Below are 12002 nucleotides of genomic sequence, written 5' to 3' on the forward strand. Positions count from 1 at the left end.
TGGGCCTTTAGTTTATGGACCTTTAGGTTATTGGCTATGTATATATATAGCCTACTTTTGTTTTAGTTAGTTTTAATGCTTTTCAGATTATATTGTAAACCTTAGCCTTTCTTTCTTTCAATAAAGTTCTATTAACAATAAGAACGTTGGAGGCTTTGATCATTATAATCTCTTGATCTCAAATTTGTTAATTTCTTTGCATATGCATTATGTTATGTTATAAATCAAAATGCATAATGAATTGTAGTCGAAGGTATCATTGAGAGATAGCAAGAGAGAGAGAGAGAAAGCAAGAACATAGTTTTTCACCTTCTTTTACATTATATAGTGTTGTTATTCATTTTCTATTTTAATAATTTTTACTAGTCACTTTGTTGGAATAAAATTTGATAGCATTTTACATTATATAGTGTTGTTATTCATTTTCTATTTTAATAATTTTTATTAGTCACTTCGTTGGAATAAAATTTGATAGCATATGTTTATTAGTTACTATTGAATTTAACAATCTACTCATGTTTGTTCTATGATTTGAAAAAAAAAAAAAATTAGTCTAAAAGTAACCTTTTAACTCCATGGTATATATATTCCGTTTAATCGTAACTCCCTTCGAAAATGAGTTTATTGATGAGAAGGCAAGAACATTACTTGTTCTAAAATTTAGGTTAATCTTAGAACAAGTAGTGTTCTTGCCTTCTCGTCAAGGATAGTAATGCCATGATGGTTGCCTTTGTTTCATTTGTTGATTATTTATTCCGTCCTTTAGTTTTGGGTTTTTTTTTTAAATGTTTGTTTTGGTATTGTGCAGAACAAAGTGATGTATTGCATCAATTGCTTTAGCTTTACCATTGATATTGCCCATTTGACACTCCTAATTGATAGCGATAAAGGAAAGGAAAGGAAAGGAAAAGTCGAACTAATATTTATGTAAGACCCCAAAAATTTCGATGATTTTATTTTACACCCTCTCTCGCGTTTAATGATAATTTTTTACTTGAACCATGATAAGGGATATTAAAGGGATGTTTGGGAAGAGTTTCGGAATTTTCGAAAAGGGTTCAGGGTCATTTCAGAACCCCGAACCAGTAAGGGTCCGCGATAAGGCCGTGACACACCAGAGGCTTTCCGTGATAGCATCGTGCCATGCCTTGGAGGCTCTGCATAAGAGTGTGGCATGCCCTTAGGCCTCCTCAATAGCGGCGTGCCACACCCTTGGGTAAAAATCGCCTAGTTCATTTTATTTTTAGGGTGGGGTGAGAGTTTTTTAGTGCTTAACCCCTTTAAACGACCTTAAACACTTCCCAACCTCTATTAGACTATCAATTATCAGTTTTTATCATTCCTCTTCACCTTTTCAAGAGAAGAAACTAAGGATTTTCACAAGAATTCAATTCTCCTATCTCTAAACTCAAATTCCTCTCAAAATTCTTCTGTTATTAAGGCATGTTGGACTCTCCCTATCTTACTTATTATATTATTGCATCAAAATTACTTGATACTTACATGCTTCTTGGTTGTTTAATTTAAACTAGGATTGAGGTTTTTGGTTGCTTATACTTGCATTAATTCTCTCTTGTTTTAATGGTTTCTTCATGGTTTAAATGGTGAATTGTGGATTTAATTTGGGTCTCATGGTAATGATGGAAATTTAGCAATATGGTTTTACAATGCTTATGAATTTTTTCATGATTATAATGATATGAACCTCAACTCACTTCATAATTTGGATTATAAACAAGGATTTCATAGTGTCTAAACTATTCATCAGAAAAATTGCATAACATTAAATGGTAAAAAATCAATAAGATTTTGGAAACGCCCTTGGGGGCTTCGTTACGGATTTTTAAACGAAAATTGGAGTCTAAATGGTTAAGTGGATTATGAATATGGTATGGTATAATTGGAATGACTTGCAAGTCTTGAATTTTTAAATGGAAATTGGAGTCTAAATGGTTAAGTGGATTATGAATATGGTATGGTATAATTGGAATGACTTGCATGTCTATTGGTACGATGATACCAAGTTGGGAATGCCTTAATAAATGACTCCATGGTTATTAGTACGTGAAAAATGTTTTAATTAGGCTTAAAGAAAATTGTGTAGCTCACCAGGAAGGTTAGTTCCTGTTGAGAAATGGACCTTGGACCTAACTCAACCTCAAAAGCTAGCTCAAAGATAGCTCATGAGTTAAGGATTACGCAAGTCCAAATAAGCAAACTGTCAGTTCATTCTCCAACCAATGTGGGACTTTTTACCCACTCTAACACCCCCTTATGCCTAGGGCCCAACTGGCACCTAGCGCGTGGATCGGGAGCCCAAAACGGGGATGGACCTGGCTCTGATACCATGTCAATTTAATGTTGAATGCCTCTCAATCTTGAGAATCTTTCCAATAAATAGAAAGTATTCAAATATTACATCCCAAAAGATCCATCTTCTTATCCCAAAAGATCAATTTTTCTATCCTCTAAATTTGCTATTCTATCCCACCAAATTTGCTCTACTATAGCCACTAATATTTCCTTTAATTGCTAAATAAATCCATGTAATTACACTAATACGCAACAATATATTACTAAATTAATATATACAATATTTACATCATGTTAACATCCCACCTCAAATTGATGCTGGTAGATTAAGAAGCATCAATTTGCCAACTCTAAACTGATGTCGTCGTCGTGCCATTGATTTTGTAAATACATTAGATACTTGAATATCACTAGACACGTGCAGAAAAGTAATAACACTTTTATCTACAGTTCTCGTATATAATGACAAGTCTACTTCAATGTGTTTGGTCTGCTCAAGATAAATCGAATTAATAGCAATCTGGATTGCACTTGTATTATCAGCATGGAGAGGAGTAGGATTAGATTGAGGAAATCCAATCTCATCAAACAATCCACGAGCCACACAATCTCAGAGCAAGCAGTAGACATTGCTTGATATTCAGCCCCTGTTGAAGATTTTGACACACGATCTTGCTCGATATTCAGCCTCTGTTGAAGATTTTGACACACGATCATGCTTTTTTACTCTTCCAAGTTATCAAAGAATCTCCAAGAAACATGTACCAACCAGTAACTGAACGACGAGTGTTCGAACATCCTTCCCAATCAGAATCACTTAAAGCATTTAGATGAATAGGAAAACCACTAGGAAAGAATAATCCATGAGTTTATGATCCAAGGTTTTAGAGTTATGACCCTAATTTTGTTGATCCGTCCTTGAAAGTTTCGCGGTGTGACCCATGTTTGAGATTTTTGGGCCTAGGACTTATTTTTATGCATGTATTATATAAGTGCATTTAGTGGGTTGTTTTGGGTGTTCAAAAAAATACGCGTCATTGAGACTACATCTCCCACTTTGTACTCTCTCTTTATTATAGTGAAACCTCCTTTGCCTCTGTTCGTGGTTTTCTCGCAAGGGTTTTCACGTAAAATCTATGTGTTGTTCTTGTTTTCTTTTACTTATGGATTGCTTAATCTATCCGAATCATAACATTAGGAGATATTGAATGATGCAATGGATAGTCACCAAATGAAGATGACGGGGATCTTGCATGAATTGACTAACTTGTTGAACTGCAAAAGAGATATCAGGCCTACTAATAGTAAGGTAATTTAAGCTCCCAACTAATCGTCGAAATATAGTTGGATCAGAAATAATATCACCTTTCTCCTAGCGATACTTTACATTTAATTCTAATGGAGTATCTATAGAGAAGAAATAAGAGCCAGGTGCTAGTTGGTCCCTGGGCGTGAAAGGGTGTTGAAATGGGTAAAAATTCCCACATTGGTTGGAGAATGGACTGGTAGTTTGTTTATATAGATTTGGGCAATCCTCCCCTAATGAGCTAGCTTTTGAGATTGAGTTAGACCCAAGATTGATTCTCTACATTGTTAGAGATGGTAAAAAGTCCCACATTGCTTGGGGAATGGACTGGTAGTTTGCTTATATGGACTTGGGTAATCCTCACCTCACTTTGGCTAGCTTTTAAGGTTGAGCTAGGTCCAACGTCCATTTCTTGACATGGTATCAGAGCTAGGTCTTTTTTTGTTTAAGCACCCAGTCCACATGCCAGTTCCATTGGGCCTAGGCGTGAGGGGTGTTAGAGTGGGTAAAAGTACCACATTGGTTAGAGAATGGACTAATAGTTTTTTTATATGGACTTGGGTAATACTCACCTCTTGAGCTAGCTTTTGAGGTTGAGTTAGGCCCAAGGACCATTTTTTGATGGGGCGTGAAGGTCGGTGTTAGATTGGATAAAAGTCCCCATTGATTGGGGAATGGACTGGTGGTTTGCTTATATGGATTTTGTAAGACCCTGATAATTTTAAGCTTAACTCAGTCCCTTAAAGCTTAATAATGGGTTCCACACTTTGAAAATTTTAGCTAAGTATTCAGACTTAGTGTTATTTTAGCCTTTGTAAGTTGGAGACTCTATTTAACAACCTTTATGACCTTAAAGTATCGATCTTTAAGTTGATTCATGATCAGAAATGTCAGTAGGTGTTCTCGGACAAGTTTTGAATTTTTCAGACTTCGTTTGAAGCACATTTGGAAGCCTAGACCATTGAATCAATGCGATCTCGACGCACTGCGTCACCTATCATATTGATAAATATTTTCCCCAACTCCTAGTGCCAATTTCCAGTGAGACAACGCAGACTCGATGCGGCGCGTTGGCCATAGCATCGACGTTTTTCAGTAATTAAAAATAGCGTCCAGAAGGGTATTTGGGACATTTTCCCCACTTTGAATCAGCCCCAAAACATGTAATTAAGTCATCCTAAAGGCAAAATTTACACATTCTCTTTAAAATTTCCCAAGAACAAACCCTAGTTCATCACATTCAAGATCCAAGTTCCAAAAAAGTCATCACCACTCTCAAGAAATCAATGACTAAGGTATGTCAAGTATTCATCCAAAGGTTTCCTTCCACCCTTGGAGTTCAAACAAACTTTTTATCTACACGTAAATTGATTTGATGAATTTCATGACTTGATTGGAGTGTGCTTATGACTATAATGCTAATGGTGTTTCTAATTCTTGGGTAATTGCAAGATTTATGTGAAATTATTTACCATGTGTAGTATCATATGAATTCATGCTAAAAACCTGTAAATTGTGAAATTGGGCAATTGAAATTGTGATGCCTACATGTTTAGTACTATGTGCATAAGTTATGTCTCTAAGTGTTTGATTAATTGTTCATGTGAGTTGAGTAATGAAACTATGTCATGTTACCATGTATACATGATCATGTCATGCAAGTATTTGTCAAAATGCCTCAATGAATGAATGGTGATTATGTAATTAGTTATCATGTGACAAGATTTGCTATGTCTTATAATCTATGCTATCGAGTCCTGGTGGTATCTAATACTCGAGCTATAATATAGTTACTGGATAGACTCGGTAGTGTCTTGATCAGTAGTTTAGTAATCAGTTCAGAACCCAGTCAGTAACTAGTTCAGAACTCAGTTAGTAATCAATTTCAAACTTAGTCAACACTCAGTTCAGAACTCCGTCAGTAATCAGTTCAGAACTTAGTAAGTAATCAGTTCAGAACTCAAGCACTAATCAGTTCAGAACCTAGTGAACTCAGTTCAGTTTAGTCATTTAACATGATCAGTAATAGTTCAGTCCAGCCTAGTATGGTTAGAAATCAGTTCAGTTTCTATTTCAGTTGGGAGTAGGATTCAGCATCGAGTGAACCCAAGGATGGGAATTCACCTGCCCGTAGAGGGTGTGATCATTAGAAGCAGTCCTTGTGTTCTAGAACTACATAGCCACCGTAGGTTGAGACATCAACCTGCCAGTTGAGGGTTGATGAGGTGTTTTAACCTGCTAGTTGAGGGTACCACCGTTCTCATTTAGAGCACCTACCAGATAAGGGTGACTCAACTTGTCTTTACCTGTGGCATAGTACTGACACCCTTCCAGCTGGGGTTACAGGTTAGACCCTAATTAGAGAAAGGGTATGTCGATTAGATAATTAGCTCCCATAATCTCAGTTTCAGTTCTAGTCTCAGTATAGAACTCAGTTCAGTTCTATAAAAATCAGGACTGTCAGACACAATCACTCAGCTCAGTACGAAACTCACCACAGTTCCACAAAATCAGGACTGTCAGATACAACCACTCAGTTATCAGTAATATAGTATTAGTAAACCCAGATATTAGTAAACCAGTGATTCAGAACTCAGTATTCAGTGTTACCATGATTTCAGTTACAGTTTATGCATTTATGCATGTACTCTCTTTCAGTTATGTTCATGCTATTCAGTTAGCTATTGTTTATTCATATGAACCCATGCATATCAGCCTACCTCACTTAGCATACCAGTACATTCAAAGTACTGACGCATACCTTTATTTTGCACTATGATGTTTTATATCATAGGTTTAGACGCACAGGCTCCTGACTGCTCTTAGCAGCCCAGATTATCAGCATCATATTAGTGGTAAGTCCTCATAGTTCGAGGACAAAGATGTTATATCAGTGTTTCAGTTTACATTCAGTAGCCGGAGTTAGTTTGGGCTTGTCCCATCAACTCCTTATTCAGACAGTTAGAGGCTTTCATACTAGAGTATTTCAGACAGTTGTTTTCAGTATTCAGATTCCATTATATAGTATTTTTTTTTAGTATGAACCTTATGGCAATTTTCAGCCTACCTTCTACATTTATTTCAGATATATTATGATCACAGTGTTATGATTATTCAGTGCTCACAGCAGGTACCAGTCATGGGTTAGCTTGTAATCCTTCGGGATTATGAGCACCATGTAGCATTCAGATATATTATGATCACAGTGTTATGATTATTCCCACATTGCTTAGGGAATGGACTGGTAGTTTGCTTATATGGACTTAGATAATCCTCACATCTTGAGATAGATTTTGAGGTTAAGTTAGACTCAAGATCCATTCTAACATGGTATCAGAGTCAGGTGCATCCCTATTTGGGCTCCCAGTCCACGCGCTAAGCCAAATGTCCCTCGGCGTGAAGGGCTGTTAGACTGGGTAAAAGTCCCACATTGGCTGGGGAATGAACTGGTTGTTGGCTTATATGAATTTGGACAATCCTCCCCTTACGAGGTAGCTTTGTAGGTTGAGTTGGGCCCAAGATCCATTCTTACAGTTCTAGGACCACATTTGCCGACGTTGGGGGTCTATGACCACTGTGTAAGCTTTACACAATATATTTTTGGGAGTCTAATTGACTATTGGTGGCTTTGGCCTAATTTCTCCGATCCATGCAACTAACATGGACTGGGACACTTCCGGGAGGGAAAGCCGGACACATAGCCCGTGGGTGACTTTAGGTCGGTACGAGCTACATAGTTCAGGAGTAAATTTTTAAATGGTCGTGTCTCATGTTCTTTGCCCCCTACCCTAACATCCTATTATCTTGATGACTGATTAGCATATGTCTTGATGACTGGTTTTTGGCAAATATATATATATATATATATATATATATTCATGTGTCTTATTACTGGTTTGGTACTTCTATATTTTATCCCTTTCCTTGGGTTGCATGTCAGTATTCGCCGTACTGATCGCCACTGGATGCTACATCATTTCATGATGTAGGTTTTGAGGCCTTTTCTTGTGACTCTATGCAGAATTAGGTGATTTGGTACTCCTGTCGGACAGCTGTTGAGGTGGTGAGTCCTCCCTCATTCGAAAGGCATGGTTTTCTTTAGTTTTTTTATTATTTCAGTACTTTCTTTTGGATTCCTGCTGGTATAGTCAGGGTCAATGTCCCGATTTGGTTGATATTCTTTGTTTAGAGGCTTTGTGGATAGTGCTGGATTTTTCTTTGTGGGATTGATTTTTGACTCTCAAACTTACTCTTTCGATTATTACATCTCTTTTATCCAACTGGTTAGCTTCCGCAGTTGGTTATCATCATTGTTATTATTATACTCTTGAGGTAAGACAAAGAGGGTTGTCTCAGGCCTTGGTTGGTTTGAGATGCCCGTCATGGACAGACCCTGGTTTGGGTCGTGACAATTTACTGGCAATCAAACCTACTTTTGTAATATTTTTCATGCAACGTGATAAGATGTAAATTAAAAATTTGTCAAACTCTGAGAAGAACTCAGGCAAATCTGAGTATTATTCAGAGTGGGACAGTTCCCACAGTTGCCCAGCAGCTGGAATTGATGAACCTTTCTCAGACCAAGATGTTAAACAGGCTATATTTAGTATAGACGGTACAAAATGCCCAGGGCCTGATGGGTATGGGAGTGGCTTTTTTAAAGCTTCCTGTAACATTGTTGGTAAGGATATCACTGAGGCTATGTTGGAGTTTTTTTAGCAATGTCAAGTTATTAAAGTAACTCAACTCAACTACTATTGCTCTAATACCACCAAAAGTGGGAGAAACCAGAACATGGCAGCTAGTACAGCCTATCTCTTGCTGTAATGTCCTGTACAAGTGCATTTCCAAGATAATTTCCACAAGGTTGTTGCGACTCATTTAGTAGCTTAAAATCAAGCTGCTTTTGTGCATGGGAGGTCCATGATTTATAACGTCTTAAAATGCCATGACTTATTAAGACATTATAGTAGGAAAACTTCTGCTAGATGTTTAATGAAGATTGATCTCAAGAAGGCTTATGACATGGTTAGTTGGGATTTCTTAGAGGAAGCTTTGCTTTGATTTGGGTTTACTAAGCTGGTTATGACTTGTGTAACCTCAGCTAAATTTTCTATTAGGGTGAATGGAGAAAGCCATGGGTTCTTTGAAGGGAGAAGGGGGTTGAGCCAAGACATCCAGCTTCACCTCTATTGTTTGTTCAGGTCATGGAATATATTTCAAGAACTTTGAACATAATGAGAAACTTAGCTGATTTCAAATATCATCCTATGTGCAAGAAGTCTAGATTGACTCATTTGATTTTGCTGATGATCTGATGGTACTTTGTAAAGGGAGACTAGGTGCAGCGAACAGACTTATGGAAGCTTTAGCACACACTTTAGTGAGTCTACTAGTTTGGAGGCCAATATGGATAAATCTAGTATCTCTTGGCATGGGTGAAAGATACAGTAAGAGAACAATTGTTGATGAGAACTGGGTACACTGTAGGGAGGTTTCCAATTAGGTACTTGTGCTTGCCCTTGTCCTCCAAGAAGTGGAGTTAGCTTGAGTGTGAGAAGCTTGTGGCTAAGATCACATCTACAATTTCATTGACTTACTCCAAACAACTATCATATGCAGGTAGATTACAAGTCAGCAATGTTGTGTTTTTTTTCAATTTATAACTTTTGGGGCGCTGTCTTCATTCTGCCTGAAAGTTTCCTTAAACAAGTTGATAGGAAATGCAGTGAGTATCTACCGGGTACCACAATTGAAAGGAAGAAGGTCTCTTTGGTAGCATGGGATAGAGTTTGTGAAAAGAAGGATGGAGGGTTGAATATAAGAAGCTGCAGACTTTGGAATATAGCTTCTGCAGGTAAACTGCTGTGTCAGCTGATTGTTAAAAAGGACTCATTGTGGGTGACGTGGGTTCATGAACTTTATATGAAGGAACATGAAGAGGTTTGGGGATATAAGGCACCTCCAAATAGTAGTTGGTACCGGAGGAAACTCCATTCTCTGAAAGTGGGCATGCAAGGATGGATGGTATGTAAATGGCAGGTACATATAACATACTCACTCCAAAAGGAGATTACTCAGCTAACCAGCTAACCACAGCCATCATAAGTTGTTATGGGGCCAGAGAAGGTCAAATACTGCTGAACTAATTTGGAGTGTCGTGGCTCAACCTAAACATAGATTTATTGTGTGACTTGCAGTGCAGAACAGACTACTCACTAAAGGAAGGATGTACAGGATGAATATCCCATAGATGATATGGACTGTCCACTATGTGATAAACAGGTTCAAGAAACTGCTAAGCACTTATTTTGTCAGTGTGACCGGATAAGAGAGGTTAAATTTGGCCTGGAGCTCTGGACATGTATTGCAATTCATACTGGAGACTTGAAGGGGTACAAATGATCATCAAGAGGAAGAGATGGAATCGATTTAAGGAGATAATGTCAGTCATATGTGGAGCCATGTATTACCGGACTTGGAAAGCTAGAAACTGGAAGCAATTTAGAGGGATACATGTACAGCCAGCCGACAGAAGCTATAAGCACGTATTAAGAGAGAAGTCATTGTCAGACTAAATTTGTTTACTGCATCGTCTAAGTGAGCACAAAGTAGTAGGAATTTCTAGTACTGGTTGAAGAGTGTAGAGAATAGCAGAAGAAAGGTGTAGTTGGGGATCGGAAGATTCAACCAAGAAGAGGAAGCTATAAAAGTAGAAGGAAGATTTGAATAAGAAAGCTTAGGTATAGAAGAAGACTACTTTATGTGCTTTGTATTGGATTTGATTGTGGATGGTTTTGGTTGAGTTACAATTGTACAAGACCATCCTATTTATACTTATTCATGGATGGTTCTAGATACTATTCTAGATATTTCTACAAGAATAATCAAGGCAACTTTTATCTTCTAAATATGTAGAAGAATCTAGATACTAGTATAATTATCCTAAATACTATGCTAGAGTATTCTAGAGATTTTACTAAAGATTATGATATTAATTCACTAGACTATTCTAGAAATTTAACTAGAAAACTATGATATTCATTCCTCCAAAAAATCCACTTTAGATATTTTTCACAAAGAGTTGGTTGTGTATTATGCTTTATTTTGAGACCTGAATTCTTGGCATTAGATGGCCAGGAAAATCTCTTTATTTTGTGATCATTCTGTTGGTTACTGGCAATAAATGAGCCATATTTGAGCCTTTTCCCTAAAATAATTGAATTAGTGATGATTCTTTTCTCATATAATAATTAATAAGAAATTGTAACTCAAACACTGATATTATGACCCAATCATTTAAATTACATAATTATAGTGATTAACCCAAAAGAAATTACGTAGGCAATCAAATAACTTCAGTAATTAGAGACAAGGCAAAAATTGTTACAGAAGGCATTCGCGTAGGCATGCTCTCTTCCTTTATTAAGTTAACTGGACAGGATTAACATTCATTTATTTTTTAAACTCAAAACATAATGTTTAATAATATATATCCAGGTTACAAATTTAACAAGTACCAAAATTCTATAAAATTTAGGATTACAAATCTTAGATTTAATTTCAACGATTACCTTATCATCTTCCAATAGTTGGAGGATTTTGTGGAGATTCCTTGCTGCTGTTGACTGGCCTTCTATCGATGGTCCCGGGATGAGCTCAACTTTTTTCATTCGGTAATTTTCTACCACCAAATTGGATCCAAAGTTTTCTCCGACCTTTATAAGCCTGCATTGTTGATCTCGGATGTACTTTGCTTGAGTGGAGACTTCCGAGCGAAGGCTGCATTTTGGACAACATTTATACGCAAGCATCTTAGCCGCTGCAATGCTTTCTTGCATAACTTCCCATTCATTGTCGAGCTTCTGAACATCTTCTATCCACTTGGTAACATCTGGTTTTCGCTTATAGCCTTCTCCCTCAGCTCCTTCCACCTTCTCTTTGATCTCATCTCTAAACTTCGTTAGCTTCTCCATTTCCTTCCTTAGATTTTCAATTTTTGACGAGAAACGGACGATATTTTCAATCTTAGGATAGATGCATTTAGACACAAACTTTCCCACCTCAACAACAAAGCCACCTACTGCATTAAAAAGTATATCCATTGAAAAATCTCTTGAAGTAAAGAAAGAAAAAAGTGTTTCTGATCAGAATGCTACTGATGCTCTCAAGGATGATCAAATGAAGCTAAACTGACTGTTTCTTGTTTGTTAGGCATAAAAAGTAGTAAATAAGAAGGCAAAGACAGTCATATGTAAAAGTCAACTACTTAACATCATAATAAAACTATGCAACATGATTTAAAATAATTTAACACATCTTCTGCACAAGTATAAGTAAATGTCAACCATTTAGACTGCGTCAATCTTCACAACTAAGCTGT

General features: G+C 36.9%; 1 protein-coding gene across 1 annotated transcript in view; it reads right to left on the reverse strand.

Annotated features, from left to right (window-relative positions):
• The window catches only part of LOC124890196 (disease resistance protein At4g27190-like), a 17594-nt gene extending 5746 nt beyond the window's left edge, over positions 1-11848 (reverse strand). The window contains exon 1 of the mRNA XM_047402008.1: positions 11194-11848. Coding sequence (XP_047257964.1) covers positions 11194-11724 — 531 coding nt within the window. The 5' untranslated portion in view covers positions 11725-11848. The remainder of the gene's footprint in view (positions 1-11193) is intronic.
• Positions 11849-12002: the final 154 nt, after the last annotated feature.

Source organism: Capsicum annuum, chromosome 1, assembly GCF_002878395.1.
Source record: "Capsicum annuum cultivar UCD-10X-F1 chromosome 1, UCD10Xv1.1, whole genome shotgun sequence".
NCBI classification, from domain to species: Eukaryota; Viridiplantae; Streptophyta; class Magnoliopsida; order Solanales; family Solanaceae; genus Capsicum; species Capsicum annuum.